This window comes from Coenobita brevimanus, chromosome 107 (genome assembly GCF_032717465.1).
Source record: "Coenobita brevimanus isolate Jiangsu-jjx chromosome 107, ASM3271746v2, whole genome shotgun sequence".
NCBI classification, from domain to species: Eukaryota; Metazoa; Arthropoda; class Malacostraca; order Decapoda; family Coenobitidae; genus Coenobita; species Coenobita brevimanus.
Window position 1 is genome coordinate 12,755,109 of NC_137060.1, and position 25,722 is coordinate 12,780,830.

Consider the following 25,722-nt stretch of genomic DNA (forward strand, 5'->3'; position numbering starts at 1 on the left):
AGTTTTGTCCAGCTCTGTTCTAATTTCTGGAGTGCTCAACCCCTTCTGCCTCGCCGTCGGCAGTTCCTTCACCGGTGTAGAGGTCGAAGGCACACTAGCACTGATCATTTGCGAGGAGGAAGCGAGCAACGATGAGTCGGGACAGAGCGCCATTATCACGCACAGAGCTGGACAGATACTGACTGATGCGTGTCAGGGCAGGGGTGGGGGGGGCCCCCTCGGGGTGAGAGGAGGGAGGTGTGGGATGACTGGCGTGAAAGAACTCAACAGCTACTCTTGCGTGAGACAATTTGCGCACAGGAAAAATGCGCGGTGTTCAAAATATTCACGAACATTCCAGAATGACACCCGCGGTTTGGTCCAGTTTTGTCGATGTCATTCTGGAATGACACCCACGGTTAAAGGGATAAATCACTATTTTTTTTTTTTCCAACTCTAGCCATAGGCTTCACAGCCTGCCGCCAAGGCCCAGCAGTCCTCCTACATACCATACACCTCTATATGTCACCACTTCGGCACTAACACCCACCATCTATACTCAATACATGTTAGGGCTGCCTCATAAAGGACAAATACTTTTTTTTTCAGCTTTTTCCGCTCAAGCGTGCAGTGCATTAGGTTCTTCCAATTGGATTACTTCCATTACCACAGTTGAAAGTTCCGCTTATATGCTCTTCTCTGGATCCTATCCACACCATTAATTATCAGAAAATAAGATAATAACACTATGATGGTGACGATGATGTTGATGATGAAGATGATGATATTGAAGACTGCAGTGATGATGGAATTGTGGTGGTGGTGTCCATGATGGTAATGAAGAAAGTGTACAATTGATTGTATAAAGCGTCCTATGTCCTGCGGTCAACTGACTTCTGTGAAAATTAGTGAGGAATTAGATAATGATGATGAGGAACGGAAATAAATATCCTATTGGTGTACAGAATAGCTCTGTATCGACGCATAATATCGCTCTGTTTAAAACCATCCATTCATCTCTCTCTCTCTCTCTCTCTCTCTCTCTCTCTCTCTCTCTCTCTGTAGATAGATAGATAGATACTCAGAGAAAGATAGGTAGATAAATACATGGATAAATATGGATAGATATTTTTGTCTACTTATCTATATCTATCTATCTATCTTTATCTATATGTTTATCTACCTATCTGTCTATATCTATCTGTATGTAGCCTATATCTATGCGTTTAGCCAATCTATCTATCTATTTATCTTTCTAAATGTTATAGGTTTAAGTAAATGCTTCATTTTATGTAACTTTCTGATGATGATGGTGGAAATACTGACATTATTTTCACTGGGCAAGATTTTAGGGGCTGCAGCAGCTGATGCTGCTGATGGTGATGGTGATGGCTATGATGATAATGATGAACGCTATGATTATGATAATGAACATATTTTGGAAACTCATTGTTAGTGATAATAACTGTGTTATCTCCTCCATCCTTCTTTCTTTCCATCCTCTTCTGTCTTTCTTTCCCTCATTCTTTCCTTGTCATTCTGCCCACTGGTGACTTTATACTCCCTCTTCTGTCTTTTTTCCCATCATTCTTTACTTTTCCTTCTGCCTGTGGGTGACTGTATACTGACTGGCAAGCCAAATTGTTTCCTGTACACCAGGAAATCATTTACTAAGAGACGGGGTAACAATATAACCAAATTTTGGCGCCTGGTGGTTTAGTGGGTAATTACGGCGCTCCAATCGCATTGAGCCAGTGAAGGTTTATATCAAAGGAGTGATTGGGGTTTATTGCTCACGTAAAGCCACTCAGGGATGAGTGAGACTGGCCATGTTCTTCTTAAATGTCAGGATCAACTTGCCTAGCCCCGGGATCTGACGCTCCTCATGAAGCAACACCGGATTAGATGATGATATAAATACATACATACTTAAAAGTCCTCCAAACTATCATTGCTATGTAAACATATGTTGAAGAATTATGAAAATACCTTGTAAAAACGGGAAACTTTGTTGCATATATACTGCTTTTAAGAGTCGCATTTATCATAGAGAAAAGGTGAAATCAATCTTGCAAAAAATCGTCTCGCAAAAAGTTTTTCATCCAGTGACCAACATCGAAAACGGTAAAAATAAGCTGGCAAAATCCTACACTGTCTTTAGGCCTCTTTCCTTCTTCCAGTGAACGGTATTTGTAAAGATAAAAATAAACGTACACAAATTATATCTCACCGCCTCTCTCCTTCATCCAGTGGGCAGGAGAAACCCGCATGTAAGCGTCCATTGAACTGTGCCGTCGTCTTCTGCGGTATACCTAGCTGCTCAGTTCCCGTGTACACCCCGCCCTGCCAATGCTGCCCCATCTGCCCCAAGGTGGGAAGAAGCACCCGAGAACGACTATATGAAGATATACGATAAACTGATGGAAGAATGGGAGAGGAGACTCAAGAACTAGATGTAACGATAAAGGGAGTGTGCGATATAGGTGGAATAATGAAGATACGTTTATGGAAGGGGTGGAATAGTGAAACGAGTGTTTGTGGAACAGGTTGCATCATGAAAGGAGTAATTAAGAAAGAGGTGGAATGATGGAAAGTGTATGGAGGAGATTAAATGTCGAAGGGAGTGTGTGTTGAAGAGGTGGATTGGTCAAATGAATGTGAATGAAAGGGATGTTAGAATAAAACAGAATATGAAGTGAAATGATAAAACGCTTGAAAGCATATATAACTCCGCTAGCAGGATTTGCTGCACAGTTGCTTTATCTCTTCCCACCCCATTAATATGTTGGAGTAAAATAAATTAGGATGATGACGAAGATGATAATGATAATAATGATAGATATTATGATGACAATCATAGTCATCTTTGTAGGTTTTGTAGTTTCAGTTCTCTTTCATCCCAGTACTAATACTTTCTCCTTTATCCCTCTTTCCCACGGACCTACCTACAACGTCCTTATGGTACGTATTATCTAATAGTACCTTGTGCATGAGTGGGTTATTTGACAAAATACTTGGTTAATAGGAAATACTATTCTTTGTTAATCACAGAACCTAAAGAACTAGAGTGTAATATACCAATTATATTTACATTATAATTTTAAAACACTAGTATATAACGCTTCACTATCTGAGAATCACAGTAAGTTAAAATTTGAACTATACAATAGAAACCCCGACAGACTTGACACTGCCGCAGCTCAACTTTTCTTGTCTTATACTGCCACAACACATAACTGCCGGAATTCACGGTAACACAACTCACACCATGGCATCTCACAGTGCCACACTTCACACATAATCAACACTACCGCACCTCACACTCCAACCCCACACTGCCACACCTGATAATGGTTAATCTTATTCTGCCACACCTAATACCGTTAAAGCCAACACTGTCATACTTCATACTGCTGCAACTCATACTCTCAACCTCCACTCTACCACACTTCACAAACACGTCACTGTAATGCCTCACAATGTCGTACCACACACTGCCAAACCACATACCGTACTGTCCAGCCTAACACTGCCGTGCCTCACACTACAGCACCTCACACTGCCCACTTCCCAAAATGGACACACCCCACAGTGCCCAGAGGTCACACTACGCACATCGCACACTACTACAACCCTCCCTGCCCTCACCCTACACTGTCGGCACACTCCATATCGACACATTGTCGCACCTCACAATGCCCCACACCATATTACCACGTCACACTCAGTCATACCACACCCCACACTGTCACATCTTGCATAATCAAACTTCACACTGTTACACCTTACTGCCAAATCTCACATTCCAGCACATCACACTGCCATATATAAAACTGTTACACCCCCAAACATGTCTTACAAAGCCACACTTCACGTTACCACACTTCACACTCTCTGCCTGAACGTGCCTCCCCTGACTTGACCATACCTAAGACAGTCACACCACATGCTCCAACAATAAATATTGTTACATCTTATACATAACTTGCACTGCCACACCTCACACTGCTTGCTCTGCTGTGATTATCACACACACACACACACACACACACACACACACACACACACACACACACACACACACACACACATTGGCAAAAACACTATCGCCTCAGCGGGTCGACAATGATTCTATTTTGAGATTAGTCGGTGCAGCGTAAGGTCATTGCTCAAAGTCAAGTATTTGTTCCTGAGGCTTTTATATCATTTTTTTTTTTTTTTTTTTTTTGTCCACCTCTGGGCATAGGCTTCACAGGCTGCCGCCAAGGCCCAGCAGTCCTTCTACATACCATACACCTCTATATGTAACCACTTCGGCGCTAACACCCACCATCTATACTCAATACATGCTAGGGCTGCCTCATAAAGGACAAATACTTTTTTTTTCATCTTTTTCCGCTCAAGCGTGCAGTGCATTAGGTTCTTCCAATTGGATTACTTCCATTACCACAGTTGAAAGTTCCGCTTATATGCTCTTCTCTGGATCCTATCCACACCATTAATTATCAGAAAATAAGATAATAACACTATGATGGTGACGATGATCTTGATGACGATGATGATGATATTGAAGACTGCAGTGATGATGAAATTGTGGTGGTGGTGTCCATGATGGTAATGAAGAAAGTGTACAATTGATTGTATAAAGCGTCCTATGTCCTGCAGTCAACTGACTTCTGTGAAAATTAGTGAAGAATTAGATAATGATGATGATAACGGAAATAAATATCCTATTGGTGTACAGCACAGCTGTGTATCGACGCATAATATCACTGTGTTCATAACCAACCATTCATCTCTCTCTCTCTCTCTCTCTCTCTGTAGATAGATAGATAAATCGCAGATAAAGATGGGTAGATAAATACATGGATAAATATGGATAGATATATTTGTCTACTTATCTATATCTATTTATCTATCTGTTTATCTACCTATCTGTCTATATCTATCTGTATGTAGCCTATATCTATGCGATTAGCCAATCTATCTATCTATTTATCTTTCTATATGTTATAGGTTTAAGTAAATGCTTCATTTTATTTAACTTTATGATGATGGTGGTGGAAATACTGACATTATTTTCTCTGGGCAAGATTTTAGGGGCTGCAGCAGCTGATGCTGTTGATGGTGATGGTGATGGCTATGATGATAATAATGAACGCTATGATTATGATAATGAACATATTTTGCAAACTCATTGTTAGTGATAATAACTGTGTTTTTTCCTCCATCCTTATTTCTTTCCAACCTCTTCTGTCTTTCTTTCCCTCATTCTTTCCTCGTCCGTCTGCCTACTGGTGACTTTATACTCCCTCTTCTGTCGTTTTTTCCTTCAATCGTTCCTTTTCCTTCTGCCTGTGGGTGACTGTATACTGATACTGGCAAGCCAAATTGTTTCCTGTACACCAGGAAATCATTTACTACGGCACGGGGTAACAATATAACCAAATTTTGGTGCCTGGTGGTTTAGTGGGTGATTACGGCTCTCCAATCGGATTGGGCCGGTGAAGGTTTATATCAAAGGAGTGATTGGGGTTTATTGCTCACGTAATGCCACTCAGGGATGAGTAAGACTGGCCATGCTCATCTTAAATGTCAGGACCATTTGCCTAGCCCCGGGATCTGACGCTACTCATGAAGCAACACCGGATTAGATGATGATATAAATACATACATACTTAAAAGTCCTCTAAACTATCATTGATATGTAAACATATGTTGAAGAATGATGAAAATACCTTGTAAAAACGGGAAACTTTGTTGCATATATACTGCCTTTAAAAGTCGCATTTATCATAGAGAAAAGGTGAAATCAATCTTGCAAAAAATCGTCTCGCAAACTGTTTTTCATCCAGTGACCAACATCGAAAACGGTAAAAATAAGCTGGCAAAATCCTACACTGTCTTAGGCCTCTTTCCTTCTTCCAGTGAACGGTATTTGTAAAGATAAAAATAAACGTACACAAATGTTATCTCACCGCCTCTCTCCTTCATCCAGTGGGCAGGGCAAACCTGAATGTAAGAGTCCACCGAACTGTGAGCTCGTCCGCTGCGCTATACCTAGCTGCTCAGTTCCCGTGTACACCCCGCCCTGCCAGTGTTGCCCCATCTGCCCCAAGGTAGGAAGAAGCACCTGAGAACGACTATATGATGATAACGATAAACTGTTGGAAGAATGGGAGAGGAGACTCAAGAACTAGATGTAACGATAAAGGGAGTGTGCGATATAGGTGGAATAATGAAGATACGTTTATGGAAGACGTGGAATAGTGAATGGAGTGTTTGTGGAACAGGTGTCATCATGAAAGGAGTAATTATGGAAGACGTGGAATAGTGAATGGAGTGTTTGTGGAACAGGTGTCATCATGAAAGGAGTAATTATGGAAGAGGTGGAATGATGAAAAGTGCATGGAGGAGATGAAATGTCGACAGGAGTGTGTGTAGAAGAGGTGGATTGGTCAAATGAATGTGAATGAAAGGGATGTTAGAATAAAACAGAATATGAAGTGAAATTATAAAACGCTTGAAACCATATATAACTCCGCTAGCAGGATTTGCTGCACAGTTGCTTTATCTCTTCCCACCCCATTAACATGTTGGAGAAAATATATTAGGATGATGACGAAGATGATAATGATAATAATGATGGATATTATGATGACTATCATAGTCACCTTTGTAGCTTTTGTAGTTTCAATTCTCTTTCATCCCAGAACTAATACTTTCTCCTTTTTCCCTCCTTCCCACGGACCTACCTACAACGTCCTTATTGTAAGTATTATCTCTAATAATAGTACCTTGTGCATGAGTGGGTTACTTGGCAAAATATTTGGTAACAAGGAAATACTATGCTTTGTTAATCACACAATCTAAAGAACTAGAGTGTAATTTAGATTATAATTTTAAAATACCAGTATATAACGCTTCACTATCTGAGATTCACAGTAAGTTAAAATTTGAACTGTGCAATAGAAACCACGACAGACCTCACACTGCCGCAGCTCAACTTTTCTTGTCTTATACTGCCACAACACATAACTGCCGGAATTCACGTTAACACAACTCACACCACGGCACCTCACAGTGCCACACTTCACACATAATCAGCACTATCGCACCTCACACTCCAACCCCACACTGCTACACCTGATAATAGTTTATCTGATTCTGCCACGCCTAACACTGTCAAAGCCAACACTGTCATACTTCATACTGCTACAACTCATGCTCTCAACCTCCACTCTACCACACTTCACAAACACGTCACTGTAATGCCTCACAATGTCATACCACACACTGCCAAACCACATACCGTACTGTCAAGCCTAACACTGCCGTGCCTCACACTACAGCACCTCACACTGCCCACTTCCCAAAATGGACACACCCCACAGTGCCCAGAGATCACACTACGCACATCGCACACTACTACAACCCTCCCTGCCCTCACCCTACACTGTCGGCACACTCCATATCGACACATTGTCGCACCTCACAATGCCCCACACCATATTACCACGTCTCACTCAGTCATGCCACACCCCACACTGTCACATCTTGCAAAATCAAACTTCACACTGTTACACCTTACTGCCAAATCTCACATTCCAGCACATCACACAGCCATATATAAAACTGCTACACCCCCCCGTACATGTCTAACAAAGCCACAGTTCACGTTATCACATTTCACACTCTCTGCCTGAATCTGCCTCCCCTGACTTGACCATACCTAAGACAGTCACACCTCATGTTGCCACAATAAATATTGATACATCTTATACATAACTTGCACTGCCACACCTCACACTGCTTGCTCTGCTGTGATTACCACACCCACATCCTCCCACCCAGCCCCCCCCCCCCACACACACACACCTAACATTGTCACATCTCAGAGAGACATAGCAAACCCATTCATCAGACTGCCACACAACACAATTAACATTCCCATACTTCACAATGCCACACCTAACACACACTGACACTCACATACTTCATTTTACCACACATAACACACACACTTAACACTCCTATGCTTCACACTGCCACACCTAACACACGCTTAAAACCACAATATATCACACTCCCACACGTAACACAGACTTAACGCTCCCGTTCTTTACACTGCCATATGTAACATACACATAACACTTCTATATTTCACACTGCCACACTTAACACACACTTAACATCCTCATACTTCACACACACCAAACACAAACTTAACACCCTCGCACTACTCTGCCACGCCTGACACAAGCATAGGAATACCATATATGACACTGCCAAATAAACCAGACTTAACACCCCCATACTTAAGACTGCCACATATAACACACACACATAATAGTTCGATATTTCAATCTGCCACACCTCATGCACAGGTCCAAACACAATTAACAACCTTATATTGCACATTTCCACACGTCACAGTCCCACCTAACACGGCATACTTCCTAACACCCGTTATACTCTGAAGACTAAAGGAGTTCTGAGAGCTTTACAGTCACTTCTGAATCTGATCCCGTTGGCGATTGATTGAATACTTTAATTGTCATCAGAAGGTGTATGCAGTATGAATATTATTCATCTAAATGAATGACAATGTAATTACGTATAATCCCAGCATCATGTTTCGCACACTAAAAACAATAGCAGTACAATTACCGAACACCCCAAGGTTCCGATGACTCTGTCTTAGATGAATAAAATCTCTGGCATTAGCTGCAATAGAATGCTAGAGATGCCCCACTCATGAGAGGATTAGTGGCATCAGTAATGTATAAAACTCTGCTGTGAAATATTTACCCACCAATAGTCTGTTTATATAACTGGAATCTGGTAATGAGCAACTATTTATGCTGTTGCCAATTAGGGAAAGTTTGTTCACAGAACAAAAACGATCTTCACAAGTTCTCCACATAATACAACGTTCGGACGAACAATTCTGAAAAAGTGTCTTTGGTTTTGCATGAAAACGGTCGTCCTCTTTTTTCCCCCTCTTCGTGTGACATTTATATATTCGATAGATTCTCATTATCCCCATCAGAATACTTATTTACAAATATATATATATATATATATATGTATGTATTTATATAGATAGCTAGATAACTGGTATATATATATATATATATATATATATATATATATATATATATATATATATAAAGTACAGTATATAGAAGGATAGTTAGATAGATAGACATGGATATACTGTATATATATGGGCACCTGGCGTGGCCCGGACAAAATGGCGAACACTCCAATCCTATTATTTCTACTTCAGTCTTTCTTTCTACTCAAACAAGACCATGTGCCTCTGATGCATTTGAAGAGGGATTATAAGAGGTCCAGGAACTTTCTATTTCAGCTTTCGCATACTAACCCACAGTATTTGTGCGCACTTGTTTACTATTACTGGTGACCTCAAATGACCACGGTCAACCTCACATTGCCTATGTCCAAACTGAGGTCATGTGAGTCTCCATGCCAAAAATTGGGCGCTGAGTCCAGTCGTTCGATCAAGTATTAATGACCTCCAACCAGTGACCTCAAGTGACCACGGAAGTCAATCTCACATAGCCTATATCTGAACTGGAGGCCATGTGAGTGAGTCTTCATGTCAAAAATTGGGCTGCTGGGTGTCACGGGGTTTTTATATATATGCAATATTAAAGAATATTATTCAAAAATACTTAAGAACAGGACAATGAATTGTCTTGTGAAAATCAAGCAATGATTACTTAATGCCAGCTTACTTCGCCGATTCTCTAAGGACGAGAATATATAAACTTTCTCAACAGTACACAGCAGAGACTAATTATTCACACATGCTGTTTATTAGTACTGTTGGCCTCTGGAGAAAGTGACTCCACCCCTGACAATCAATAATGCTAATAATAATAAACAGGTTCTTGCTGGTGCAATTAACTCCTAGATGGCACAATGGATTTAAGTTAATAAAAAGGACTGGCCTAAGTACCAGTTGTGAATAACGCAAAGCGTTAATGCAAACTAGGAGCTATAAATGAAATAACCTTGTGGAGAAATAAAACATGAGTTTACATTACATTAAACTCAAGAAAAAGAACTGTTAAATTTATTGATTACAATGAAATAAATTTACGTTACATGTTTCAAAATGAATTTAAAAAAAGATCGCACTCACTCGCTCAGTCAAAAGCTAAACTCTTAACCCCTTAACCGCAGGGCGTCACTTTCGTGATGCTTGGGAGCAAGTGATCATACCACGGGGTGTCACTTTTGTGATTCTGTGTTATTTTGAATTCACCCGGGCTTTCAAGTGGTGGCTTGTATTATCTATCAGTACTGCCAATGTCCAACACTAGTCAGCACTCCTAATCTCATCTGCACTCCCATCCATCGATGACAATTTAGCCATTTCTCCCCGTTCTTGACTCCCCTCCTTACCCCCCTCCATTACCCTATCCTCTCGCCTGCCCAGCCGTGCTACATTAAGTAAATCTTCCCTGGAATTTTTCACTGATTTCATCCATTGAAATAAGCCCTATGCCCTATTCTTATGCCAAATAATATATACAAGAAAGAAATAAGGTAAGTGAGAGTGCCATACACCTAGAATTAGCTAATTATCACCTGACAACACCTCACGTGCACTCGTTTGCTAATTTTCGCTGTTTATTTCCCCTTGAAATATGCTGTATAATCTGTTTTCATAATAAAAATATATATAAGAAAGGAAGGGAGAAGCCTAAGTGATATTTACATTCACCTGGAACTACCTAATTATTGCAGGCCACCACACAGTATTCTACGCTAAGTAAATCTTCCCTGGCATTTTCCACTGTTTTCATCCATTGAAATAAGCCCTATGCCCTATTCTTATACCAAATAATATATACAAAAAAGAAATAAGGTGAGTGATAGTGCCATATACCTGGAATTGGTTAATTATCACCTGACAACACCTCACGTGCACTCGTTCGCTAATTTTCGCTGTTTATTTCCCTTTGAAATATGCCGTATAATCTATTTTCGTAATAAATATACATATAAGGAGGGAAGGGAGAAGCCTAAGTGATATTTACATTCACCTGGAACTACCTAATTTATAATGTATTGTCTAGATTTCCTGCCAATCATTTCACTGCTATATATTAGCTGCTGTTAAGAGGCTGACGTTGGCAGTAATGCATTTCCCTAGGTAGGCCATCCCGGCCCACCCCTATCAGTTCACTGTCATCTTCCAATGTGAAGGTACGTCTGTTTGCTCCTGCTAACTTCAGCCACTTTTCACCCCCATGCAAAGGGCCCTGTGACCTTTACCCCCTACTAAACCTCGTGTGGAAAAAGGTAAAGGGCTGACAATTGATAAAAGAGTGACTACGATCTTTCTATTGAGTAAAACAGTGCAAGTGGAATTGTAAATAATGTGTAAAGAGAATGTAAATATACGTGAACAGTGGAAAATAGTTTTATAAGTTACTTCAGGTGACAGTGCATAACACAGTGTAAATAAAATAGAAATGTAAATAACGTAAATAAAACAGAGAACGTAAATAGAAATGTAAATGAGTAGTATTATAAGAATACGAGTATATACCCTAGGAGTAATGAAAGTGAAAGTTTCACTCTAGCATGTATGAATACTATGAGTTATGAGAGCGAAGGTGAAAGTGACATTCACTCTCAATGCTAGTATGCAGGATGAAAAAGTGAATGCTACGTATTTTACTGAAAGAAATTGAAAACCTACGGTGACAGTAAACTACTATTACTGAAGGAAACTTATTGATAAAGACTGTAGATATATATAAGTGTTATATAGTAACAGAAATATAAACTGTGAGTGTTTTTATGATTAATAGACAACACTAGCGGCGAACGGTCGGAAGTGGGATGGTCATACGCCCTCGTAATTTTCATTGCTTTCACAGTGTTTTTTTGGGGGAGTATGGATTCCAAACTATTTGAGAATCATAGATGAGTGTTTCTAGTGATAATATCAGGCTGTGGTAATCATATTACGAGTTGTCGGGAAGTGTAAAGTGGAGACTTCGTTACCCAACTTCAGAGGTCTCCACAAGTTCTACGGTACTCGACAAAGGCTCAACAAACACCCAAGGAGAAAGCTGAAGCTATGTGCCATAAGTATACTTGATTTTAATATTCTAGGACTAATAACTGATTTTGGGCAAATATTTTTGGAGAGTCTGTCAGAGCGCGAATATGCCCGCGGGAGCCGCAAGTCAAAGCAAAACAAGCCCGCAGTGTAAGGGTTAAACCTAGGAAAAACGAAAAGAAAATACTGGTCAGAAAAGTGGGGTAAGCAGAAATGGACTGGGCGTCGTTGCTGAGGAAGGACACTGCCACTCTCGCTGATCCTCTCACTGGCTCACACTAGGTGGCGACTTCAGGAACCCTCTGAGGAATGACCTGATCTCACGGCGTTTCAATCCTAACTGAGTTCATCTTGAGAGAGAGGTGAGTGTCAAGCCACACTTGCTAACAGCTAGAATGAGCGAAACACGCCCATAACAAATCGCTCAGTGGAGGTGCTAATGTCGCGCACAAAGACTATCACTTATGAAATAGTGAAAAATGTCCTGAAAAACATTCCCAATTGAGTAAATACGGGGACGGTTAAAGTGTGTGATAAATACTGAGATTCCACTAGAATTCGCGGTTTCCCACCAAAGTCTAATGTTACAAGTTTATTTAGATACTGAATCGCGCCAACTCGTGACATTACGCCCCATCAAAATCAAATTTTTTTTTTTTCCCTCAGGAAAAAAAAAAAATCCAATATACTGTACATACATATAAGTCCTAACTCAGTCACACAAGATTCACACTGTGGTGTGTGTGTGCCATCCTGCTACAGGAGAAAGTCACAGTCACCAGTGAGTGAAAAAAAAAAAACTCGTATTTACGTTTATAGAAGCAAGCTTGAGGAAAAAACTCCGTGACAGTGGTGAAAAATCCTGTACTCAGGTCAAACTGAGTGAAAAATTCGCTACATTTACATTAACAACTAATTGTTATGTAGTGTGATGTATGTAATACATGGTGTAGGTGTGACAGCTGTGGTGTAACTGCACCTACATGTAAAATCATGTAATACAAATTTATAGTAAATGATGACAACAAGGCAGAAGAGAAGAGGCAGCAGCATGTGTCAGGGACGATCAACTGTTCTGCACAGCAATGCTGCACCCACCAGCTGCACCTGTGAAAGGAATCAAGATGGAACATCAAAAGTGTCATTTCTCTCTCTCTGCCTAGCAATCAGTACTTATGTTACAATTAACCAGGAAACGTAGTCTTTGGATTTACAAATCTCTTAGAACCCTTGTAGTTTACTGGTTAACACTTATTAACTAGGAAATGTGCCAGTTCTTGAATTCACAAATTTCTTAGAAGAAGCAGTTTACTAGTTAACCTAACATTATTAACCAGGTAACGTGCCAGTTCTTGAATTGCTCAAATCTCTTAGAACGGGCAGTTTACTGGTTAACCTAACTCTACACTGACGATTAATGATAGGAAGCTGAGAATCGCTACGCAATCTCGGGCAGGTCACATTTTAACACCCTCCGTGGGTGTGAACACTCATGTGGATATTGTGCATTCTCCGGGAATCCTCAGAGAGGCCCACAGCTCGAGACTTTCCACAAGGTAATTAATACACAGCCTCAGACTGTCTCTGCAGGGTTCTCAAACTTCCCCCTTAACTTACGGTATACATGTATATACAAGCCCTGGACGTAACGTGTCCTGTGGGACCAACGGGCAAGATGTCAGCAATTACTGGTACACTTTTAATTGGGAACCAGGCTGGTCCTTGGATTACTCAAATCTCTGAGGATGCCTATCTTACGGAACCCAGCATACAACAGTTGCTCGTGTTAGTCAGCAGTTTGCAGGTGAGACATCAGGTCTGCACCTACGTTATCACTTCCCTTGATGTATCTCACAACAAGGTTAAACTGCTGTAAATACAGTGTCCAGAGTGTCAATCTTGCATTAGCCGTCTTGGTTGTGCTGAGACTAGTGAGTGGCATATGATCAGTTTCCAGAGTGAATAGTGCTCCATATAAATGATAATAATATTTCTTAACACCATCAGCCACGGCCAAGAGTTCCTTCTCAACAGTACTGTAATTCCTCTCAGCGGGTTTTAGCTTACGGCTGTGGTATGCCACTGGGAAGATTCCACCTTTCGATTCCTGCATCAATACGGCATCTACTCCATCTTGTGAAGCATCAGTGTGCAGTATGAAAGGTTTGTTGGAATCAGGCAACTGCAAGATAGGCTCCTTGCACAACATGTTCTTAAGGGGGGTAAAAGATCTCTCGTGCACTTCTCCCCATTCAGTGGTGTTTGGAGCATATTTCTGTAGCACCTCGCACAACGGTTGGGCAATGAGAGCAAAGTTGGGGATAAAACTCCTATAATACCCCACTAGGCCAAGAAATGCCCTAACCTGTTTCTTCGTCACGGGTCTCGGGGCTTCTCTAACCTTCTTGATCTTGTCACCCTGACACCTGCAGTGATTGTTACCAACTATATGTTCGAGGAACTCCACCTCACTATGAGCAATTTTACAATTGCTAGGCTTCACAGTCATGTTGAAACTCTGGAGTCTACTGAAGACAATTTCCAAGAGTCTGAGGTGCTCCTCCAATGTGGCAGAATGAACGAGGACATCATCAACGAAAATCTCTACTCCTACGATACCATGGAGCACTTGTCTCATGGCACGATTGAATACTGCTGGGGAATTGGTAAGTCCAAATGGGAGGACTTTATACTGATACAACCCCCTAGGAGTAGCAAAGGCAGTGAACTGACGGCTATCGGGGTGAAGAGGAATCTGGAAGAATCCCTTTGCCAAATTGATGTTCGTGAAATATTGTGACCCTGCCAGCTTGGAGAAGATGGCAATGTGGTCATCTATCGGCTCAGCATCCACTTTGGTGATTGCATTGAGCCTCCTATAGTCGCCACAAATCCTGACTCCACCATCCTTCTTGCAGACTACTACCAATTGGACTGCAGTAAGGAGATGAGGACTTTTCAATAATACCAGCAATCTCCATGTCAGCAATTTCGTTGTCTACTGCGCCCAGTAGTCGCATGGGAATCGGATATGGCTTAACCTTTATGGGAGTATCGCTGGTCAACTCAATCTTGTGACAATCAACCTTTGCAAGTCTGGGTTGGTCAGAGAAGACATCAGCATACTGACAGAGCAGTGACCTTATGGAATTCTGATCACCTTATGCTAAGTCAGCTTTAAGTAAAACATCTCCGACAGTCTCTTCCTGATGGGACTGAGCAGTTAAGGGCTCATCATCATGGTCATCAGCTGGGATCACCGCGGCTGCCCCAGTTTCTTCCAGTGGCTGGTCACTATCATCAGCTACTCGTAGGCCAGTCTCCTCTGGGTTTGACTCATGATAAGCCTTCAACATGTTAATGTGGAACCTTTTGCAAAGATTCTCCATCTGAATTATGTAGTTGAGGTCTGAAATGCGCTCTACTACATCAAATGGACCCTTTCACTGCACCAACAACTTGTTCTGGGCAGTGGGGAGTAACACCAAGCACTTATCGCCTGGACTAAACTTCTGAAGTTTTCCCTTCTTATCATAATAGGCTTTCTGAACTTCGCATGCCTTGATCAATTTTTCCTTAGCTAACTCACACGTTGACTGGAGGTGGTCAGCTAGATCAAGGACATAGATGTAGGTGGTCTTGACTTCAGGGTCAAGTTCTTCATCGTCCCATAACTCGCGAAGGACTTGAAGTGGTCCACGGACCGACCTTCCATACACCAGTTCAAAGGGTGAGAGCTACAAGGAATGCTGTGGGGCTTCTCGATAAGCAAACAGAAGAGGAGCAATGAACTGTGGCCATTCCTTTGGCTGTTCGGTGGCCATGCGCTTTAACATCTTCTTGAGAGTCCCATTGAACCTCTCACACAGCCCGTTACACATGGGATGATAAGGCGTAGTTTCGCAGGCCTCGGATGGACAACAACCTGAATGCTTCGTTCATCATTGCAGAGGTGAACTGCGAACCCCAGTCGCTTAAGACCTCTTTGGGGATACCTACGCGACAGAACACTTCGATCAATGCCTCAGCAACAGCAACGGCCTCTATATTCTTAAGGGCCACGGCTTCAGGCCACTGTGTGATGAAATCAACAATAGTGAGGATATACCTTGATCCATCACTTGCCCTAGGAGAGATTGGCCCAACAATGTCAACTGCTACTCTCTCGAACGGTTCAGAGATTACAGGCATTGGTTTCAATGGCGCAGGACGGACACGTCCCCAGTCAGTGGTACGCTGACACACATCACAGGAACACACAAGCCTTTTTATTTCCTGTTCCATTACTGGCCAGAAAAAGTCAGCATGGATGCGGTCAGAGGTTTCCTTTTGGCCCATGTGACCTCCCATGACTGAACAGTGACCTAATTCAAACACTGACAGGCGGTACTTCGCGGGAACGATGAACTGCAGTCGAACCTCGCCCTGGGGTGTTTGTGACTTACGGTATAACCGTCCTCGCTTGCGAAGGAACCTGGCTTGACCTCCCCGTGAATACTTAATCACTTTACCCTCCAACTTCTTATGCACTGAGGCCAGTGTCGGGTCAGACTGTTGATCTTGGACAACATCTTGACTACGAATCAAATCTTGCGGCGTCGCAACGGTCAATGGGGTGACACGATTCAGAGCCTTGGCCATGGCTCGTGTTACTGCAACAGCCGAAGTCTGAGTAGCAACATCTACGGCGCAACTGTTTTTGATGCCCAGTATGTTGCCGATAATGAGGTCAGACAAGGGTTCTGGCATGACAACAGCAGCTGTCAAGCCAGTGTAGAAAGGAGATGCCACCTGGATACGTGCCTCAGGGAACAATCTCACTGATCCATCAATAAGTCTAACATGGTTTTGCTTACCCATGTACTCGTCGGGCCGAACTAAACTTTGTTTGACAGAGCAACCTGAGGAACCATTATCTCTCAGGACATTTACAGAAACACCTCCCACAAACCCTGGCTGAACAACAAAAGCAGTGTTACTGGTGGAAGGGTCTGAGGAGGTAGCAGACAGTCATTGGTGAGACTGCAGAAGAAACGATGCAGTAAATGTGGCGCCCTGAGAACTTGATACCTGAGGGGTCGTGCTCACCATCTGAGGAGTTGGAGCATTGACTACCTGTGGAGGAGGGTTCACTGCCACTGGGGAACTAGTGAACTGTGGGGAAGTACCTTCACTGGTGGGGTTAGCACCACTGCACGCTTCTTGTGGCATGTGGGCTGCATTTGCATCCTGCCTCCGATACACTAAAGTCAATTGTCCTGACTGAGGGTTATGTGGTTTGTCCTTGCCCTGCTGCTGCTTGAAATACCAGTACTGCTGCTGGTTAGGGTTCTGCTTATTGTACCGCTTCCACTCAGGTTTCTGAGTGTTTTGCCCCTGGTCCTTCTTCTCCGGTTTTGGACCTTGGCCATTATTCTGAGAACGGACTTGTTGCTTGGGTTCAGTCTGGGACGGTTTCCCAGATTTATCAGGTTTCCTGCTCCAGGTATGCTGCTTGCGAGTTTGATACCCATATGCAGTGTTTTTCTGTTCCAGGTATGCTGCTTGCAAGTTTGATACCCGTATGCAGTGAAGAATGCGTCAGCCTTCTAAATCATTTGGCTGGCATCTCTTACCTGGCAGGTCTTAAGCTGAGCCATAAGTTCAGTAGGCCACGACTTTTCTAGCTGCATGCACAGCATAAGGTCGATTATCCCCTCACGTGTGGAAGGAGTTTCATCTTTCTCCATCCACTCATCTAAGTAAGCAGTAAGCCGGTCAACAAACTGAACGGCAGTCTCTTTTTACTGAAAACGCACCCTCATGAACTGACTCTTGGCGTCGTCAACTGTGAGACCGTACGCTTTGACGAGTGCGGCCTTCATCATCTCATACGTGAGATTGTCTCCACGAATTCTGTGGAGAATATCGAGGGCAAGGCCCTCAAACAGGCTAAGAAACTGAAGCCGCTTAGCTGCATCATCCAGCTGGTAAAGCTGAGCCATGTCTTCAAAACGAGCTATGTATGGCTTGATTTGCTCGCCTTCCTTGTATGGGGGAAGCTTGATGTGTGGGGTTGCCAGAACATGTGCAGGGAGAACGCTCTTGGAGCTTGGGCCACCTGCACCAGATGTGTCTGAAGCCAAGGAATCTCGCTTGAGCTTCAGCACTTCAAGTTCATGTTTTTCGTGTGCTTGTCGCTCACCACGTTCATGTTCTCGTTCTCTGTCTCGTTGTTCATGCTCGTTCTCTCTCACGTTGTTTTAACTCATGTTGATGTTCTCTCGCATTTGCGTTGTTTTTGCTCATATTCGCGCTGTTCTCGTTCGTATTCGTGCTGTTCTTGCTCGTATTCACGCTGTTCTCGCTCGTGTTCGCATTAGATTCTACTCTCTTCACGAGCATCACTCTTGCGTTGCTGCTCGTGACTAAGCCGAGAGAGGACATAATCCTTTACTTCTGTGGGGTCTGTAAGCCCCATATCTTTAGCTTCCTGTACATAGACGCTGGTAGACATGATGCTAAGTCAATCTAATTGAACTAGAGACTCAGTACTGACTGCAATTTTGCGGAGAAAGATGCCAATAATCGAGAATAAAGAAAATAGGCACAGGTTAGTGGTGACCAGTTTTATCTAACTAAACTGGTAAAAAAAAAATAAACAAACAACTGACTGTGAAAACTGTTACATAAATTAATAGAACTGAATCAATAATCACCAGTAAGATAGTGCCTATAGACTTTAATGATAAATACCTAAGTATGAGTGAGTATCATCTCATGAATAGCTTCAGAGTTAGGAGTTAATATCCTGGAATGAGGTCGCCAAATGTCACGGGGTTTTTATATATATGCGATATTAAAGAATATTATTCAATAATACTTAAGAACAGGACAATGAATTGTATTTTGAAAATCAAGCAATGATTACTTTATGATGGCTTACTTCGCCGATTCTCTAAGGACGAGAATTTATAAACTTTCTCAACAGTACACAGCAGAGGCTAATTATTCACACGTGCTGTTTATTAGTACTGTTGGCCTTTGGAGAAATTGACTCCACCCCTGACAATTAATAATGCTATTAAAAATAAACAGGTTCTTGCTTGTGCAGTTAACTCCTAGATGGCACAACGGATTTAAGTTAATAAAAAGGACTGGCCTAAGTACCAGTTGTGAATAATGCAAAGTGTTTATGCAAACCAGGAGCTATAAGTGAAATAAGCTTGTGGAGAAATAAAACACGAGTTTACATTACATTAAGCTCAAGAAAAAGAACTGTTAAATTTATTGATTACAATGAAATAAATTTACGTTACATGTTTCAAAATGATTTCAGAATAAGATCGCACTCACTCGCTCAGTCAAAAGCTAAACTCTTAAACCTGGGAAAAACGAAAAGAAAATACTGGTCAGAAAAATGGAGTAAGAGGAAATGGACTGGGCGTCGTTGCTGAGGAAGGACACTGCCACTCTCGCTGATCCTCTCGCTGACTCACACTAGGTGGAGACTTCAGGAACCCTCTGAGGAATGACCTGATCTCACGGCGTTTCAATCCAAACTGAGTTCAAATCGTGAGAGAGAGGCGAGTGTCGAGCTGCACTTGCTAACGGCTAGAATGAGCGAAACACGCCCATAACAAATCGCTCAGCAGAGGTGCTAATGTTGCGCACAAAGACAATCACTTATGAAATAGCGAAAAATGTCCTGAAAAACATTCCCGATTGAGTAAATACAGGGACGGTTAAACTGAGTGATAAATACTGGGATTCCACTAGAATTCGCAGTTTCCCACCAAAGTTTAATGTTACGAGTTTGTTTAGATACTGAATCGTGCGAACTCGTGACACTGGGTCCAGTCATTAGAGTGTACATTATCTATGAACTCAAATGACCTCCGACCATTGACCTCAAATGACCTCAGAGGTCAACTTCACATAGCCTAAGTCAGAATAGGACGTTAAGTGAATCTCGATGCCAAAAGTTGGGCTGCAGGGGTACCCGGCGTTGCCAGGGCCAAAAAGGCGACCACTCCACCAGTGATCTCAGATGACCCAGATCTAAATTTTGACCCCCACCTAAAACCATCCGTGAGTCACCCTGATTCAGGTAATATATGAGTCTGAGGGTCTCTGGCCCTTGATTCGGGCGTGATTGTAGGAGAAAAAATAAATAAATAAATGCAGTTCTTATATATATATATATATATATATATATATATATATATATATATATATATATATATTGCCAGACGCCTCAATCCCGTTTGGGGTGGCCACAAACAAATCGCCCCCAAGTCGCCCTGTCCCCCGCCATTTCACTGCCCTGCTCCCAACTCACACCCCCCTCTCTCATATACCTCTCCACCCCCTCCCTCCATCTCATCCTCGGCCGCCCCTCCCTCTTCCCCCACCACCTCACTCACATACACTCTCTTCGTCAGTCTTTCACCCTCCATCCTCTCCACATGGCCAAACCACCTCAGTGTGTTCCTCATAACGCTCCCTATCACATCCACATGACACCACAACGTTCCTTTATATCCCCATTCGTCAGCCTATCTCTCCATATGACTCCACAGGCTCCTCTTAAATAACTCATTTCCACTGCTCTCACTCTTGACTTGTGTCTTTCCAACAACGTCCAAGCTTCACTTCCGTACGTTAGAGTTGGTATCACAATACTGTCATGTAGTAACTTTTTCACTTCCATGCTCACTTCCCTGTTTCTTATCACTGCTTTCAAAGAACCAGCAACCTTTCTTCCCTGCTGTACCCTTTCAAGCACTTCACCCTCCAAACCTCCATCCTTACTCATCACACTACCCAAGTACTTAAACGTACTCACATTTTCCAATTCCTCACCATCCAACCTCGCTGTACATTCACTGACTTCACCTCTCTCAAAGACCATCACTTTACTCTTCCCTACATTCACCTTCAAATTCCGTTTCTTACACACTCTCCCAAACTCATCCACCAAGCCTTGCAGCTCCCCTTCGTCTTCACTCAGCAACACAGTATCATCTGCAAACAACAGTACAGGGAGTTTCCAAACACTATCCTCCCTCACCAGGGCCACTCCAACATCCACTACCCTACCTTGTACCTCTTTTATTACCCCATCCATGTACAGATTGAACAACCATGGAGACATGACACATCCCTGTTTCAACCCAACTTTCAAAGAGAAAAATTCACTTAGTTCACCATCCACACGCACTGCAGCCTTCGCACCATCATACATACTCTTCACAGCATTCAACAACTTCCCATCCACTCCATATATTCTTAACACTTTCCACAATCCTTGTCTATCCACCCTGTCATATGCTTTCTCCAAATCCATGAAAGCCGCATACAACTTCTTTCCCTTCTTTAGAAACTTTTCCACTAAAGATCTAAGAATTAAATATCTGATCTACACAACCTCTTCCCTTCCTAAAGCCTCCTTGTTCTTCTCCAACTAATTTCTCTGTTCTTTCTCTAACTCTGTCAATAAGTATCCTACCATACACTTTTCCTATTATACTAAGAAGACAAATGCCTCTATGATTACCACACACTTCTTTTTCCCCTTTTCCTTTGTACAAGGGAATAATTATACCTGACTTCCAATCCTCCGGGACTCTACCTTCCTCCCAGGCTAATCTGCACATCTTCCACATCCATTCTACTACTATCTCTCCCCCATGCTTCAGCATTTCACCACACACTCCATCAACTCCTGGAGCTTTCCCTGATTTAACTTTCTTCATTGCTTCCACAACTTCTATGCTACTGATTTCTTCCTGTCTTCTCACCTCCCTCCTTCTCCCAGCCATTCCCCAGCCACTTATATTCGCATTACTTCCATCCTCTACGTTCAACAATTCCTTAAAGTGTTCTCTCCATCTGCTCACTTTTTCTCCCTTCTCCACTAGTAATCTACCATTTTTATCTTTCACTCCCCTGCTAACTTCACTTCCACCCTGTCTTACTCTTTTCACCTCTTTCCAGAACATTTTCTTACAGTCCCTCCACTTTACACTCAAATTTCTTCCACTTTATATATATATATATATATATATATATATATATATATATATATATATATATATATATATATATATATATATATATATATATATATATATATATATATATATATATATATATATATATATATATATATATATATATATATATATATATATTATATATATATATTGTGTATATACAGTATTATATTCTATATACAGTATACATACTTTATATATATATATATATATATATATATATATATATATATATATGGAGCCTCTGTGGTAAAGTGTGCATTTTCGTACACTGAAGAGCGAGGGTTCGAGCCCCGCCAGGGTAATAAACTTTGGAAACGTTCTTCCGGCGTACTGCTTGGCGGACATCAGGGATGCTGTGGTTGAACCAGTGTCGTATACTATAAAGTATGCTTGCACCCAGTCAGCTTATGCGGGCCGATTACAATTGCTTCACAGACTCCACACACATCCATAGCCACTACAATTATACTTACAAGCACTTATCACCCTACATTCAATCTCTGCCAGACAGCCTAAGCCACTTGGTAGAGATACATTGGCTGTACCGTCCCCACTTCGGTAGGGATAGGCCGGTCCTGCAATGGACACTCAAACAGCTGATTAGACTATATATATATATATATATATATATATATATATATATATATATATATATATATGGAGGGATGGGGGTGGAGAGGTATATGAGAGAGGGGGGTGTGAGTTGGGAGCAGAGCAGTGAAATGGCGGGCGGGGGACAGGGCGACTTGGAGGCGATTTGTTTGTGGCCACCCCAAACGGGATTGAGGCGTTCAAGTCAATAGATATATATATATATATATATATATATATATATATATATATATATATATATATATATATATATATAGATATATATATATATATATATATATATATATATATATATATATATATATATATATATATATATTTATTGGAGAAAGAGAGAGAGAGAGAGAGAGAGAGAGAGAGAGAGAGAGAGAGAAATCATAACTGCCTTGTGAAATTCATATAACGACGAGAGCAGTGACACATGACTTGTATTAAGGCAGTGACTGGGTAGTTCACCCAACATGTAAGAGTATACGACACAGGAAATTATCAGGAAATTATTTTCACAAACACCGTCTTTTACTAGTTTTTATTTCACAGTTATAAGTTCACCCTCATTATTCGTAAATGGATATCAGACTGTATTCTGGATTTGTTTATGCAAGATGATATATAGGAATGAGTAAAGTGTTTTGGGGGAATACAATGTTTGAATATTTACCAGTTTAGGCTATTTTAAAATCTTCCACATTATAATATTCATAAATCAATGTCTTCAGCCGGCCTCACGGAATAGATTCCATTTACTTAATAGGTCTGTTTTCGAATCAAATGATGAACTGTTTCAAAAATATTTCCGGATATAGAATTGAATTGAATTTGTTTAGACAAACTGTAATTTCAGAGCTCCTCTCGGCATTATCTGCAAGAAAAATCAAAGCTATATTCAATCCCTTAGGAGTATGTGGTAGAAACAAGTTTGTGGGAGTAGACCGATATTAAGGTTGTGCAGATATAGACATGACGCCTCGAATACACAGTTTTAAGTACCAGACCCAATATCACTGCCTTTATGATACTTTCTTATTTAATCTTAACAATTTCAGACGAAGAAAGTCATTTGAATATTACTCTTGCTAGCTCCAGACTGTTTAAAGAGACGAGTCTTCATGAACCTTTTATCAAGGCAGGTTTCTCGTAAACTGAATAAGATTTTAAGGAAGCGTAAAAATACACCACAGAAATGTTTAATTGTGGTGAGGTATACAGTATAATTAAATTCTGAGCCAATTGTATAACCTTTAACTATCACTCATCACTTAGTCAGAATCAGGATCTTCCATAACAATGCTCTTCTCCCATGAACTCATTTGTCCGAGTACGCCATTTTTATTTTCTTGTTCCTACTATAAGACTTTTTTTTTTTTTCATTCAGCTTAGTGTAGGAACTTTGAAGTGAACGGATTCATATAAGGCTCTCTTTAGGTCAATAAAATCATCATAAAACAAGATATATAAAATAAATGACGTTTTATGTTCAAAGGAGCATAATGAACTCAAGTGTGATGACTCACTTGCAGGTCACCAGAAGCGCAGGATGGCTGAACTTCCTGAACAGTGAGGCAGGGTGACGGAGAGCAGAAACGTCGGAGTCTAACAGACAATGAGTGAAAAGCAAACCATATATTCTTGTCAATAAACACTGGATAGTTTTAAATGTTTATTTTTCCCTTTGAATAGAAGTGGAGTACGTTGTTATTGCTCCTGTATTCTCGGTTATTGTTGTAGTTGTTGTTGTGTCCCTTGGTGCAACTGGATATTACCACAATGGACTGAATGAATCTGGCCACTCCCACCGGGCAGTCCAATGGATCTTTGGTGTATGTAACGATGAGGAAATGCTTTGTGTTTTGCCTGAGGTGGATGAAAGATGTGTAGGATTCATGAGCAGAAAAAGCTATGAACATTTGATAGGAAATCTATCAACAGACTGGCAATGATAATGGATCACAAATCCACTGACTCGTTACTCAAACCCTCAGTGTTTTGACAGCCTCACCCAACCCACCAAACGCGAACTAGATCAAGCAGTACTTAGGTAACGTACAATCGATTGGAGCTACCCAAGCATATTCTGAAGCCTGATCGAATTTTTTTTATTTTTATGTACAGTACAGTCGACAGGCTGGTAGTAGTTATCTCTGAACGTATTATATATTATGGCGAAATGAAGAAGGCCGAAAACAAGTCTGAACCTTAAACTGCAGGAGAAGGGGTCGCTTGGAGAGGCGGGTGAGACTGATGAGTTCCGCCAAAAAAGCTGGGAATGGTGATAAGTTGTGATAGAGATTCAGAGAGGTATAGAGCACTGAGAGAAAGGTTTAGGAGAGATGTATATACAGTAGTTACTGACTGGCGACGAATTGTGATGGCAAGGACTGGAGTGGCTGGGGAGAGTGGTGATGAGTTGTGATGGCTCTCATTGGTTTGCACGGTAACGTATCAATGACTCTTAGGCATTTAAGTATACTGTTAAATAAAACTTATGGCCTGCTCATGAATATACACCGACAGTGTCTTAAACTTCCCTTTCTCTTTTTTTATATCAATATTCTCTCTCTCTCTCTCTCTCTCTCTCTCTCTCTCTCTGATTTTATATATATATATATATATATATATATATATATATATATATATATATATATATAACTTGAATATCGATAGATCAAATTCTACCAATTACTGCTGAAAACAAAATAACGATAAATTTCCATCGACATCAGGGCGAGATGGAATATCCTGGATTTCATTTCGAGAAGAAAAAATCTTGTAAAACGTAAAAGCATAATCTGACCTTCCCAATCAAATAAAAATACTGATATTCATGAATATGATACATATCCTTCATTACGAGGGAATGGTCAGAGAAACCAACACTTTCACTTTTAGCTCTTTGATTAAGGTGACAAATTTTAGTTTGATTTTGCCATCACCTGGCAACCTTTGTTGTTGTTGTTGTTATTGTTGTGCTACCCCAGTCTG

At 41.3% G+C, this 25,722-nt stretch overlaps 1 protein-coding gene across 1 annotated transcript in view; it reads left to right on the forward strand.

The window, feature by feature from the left end:
* The window catches only part of LOC145416618 (uncharacterized), a 117,322-nt gene extending 92,934 nt beyond the window's left edge, over positions 1–24,388 (forward strand). Inside the window, exons 5-6 of the mRNA XM_080285551.1 lie at positions 5,985–6,098; positions 24,269–24,388. Coding sequence (XP_080141677.1) covers positions 5,985–6,098; positions 24,269–24,301 — 147 coding nt within the window. The 3' untranslated portion in view covers positions 24,302–24,388. The remainder of the gene's footprint in view (positions 1–5,984; positions 6,099–24,268) is intronic.
* The last annotated feature ends 1,334 nt before the right edge of the window (positions 24,389–25,722 follow it).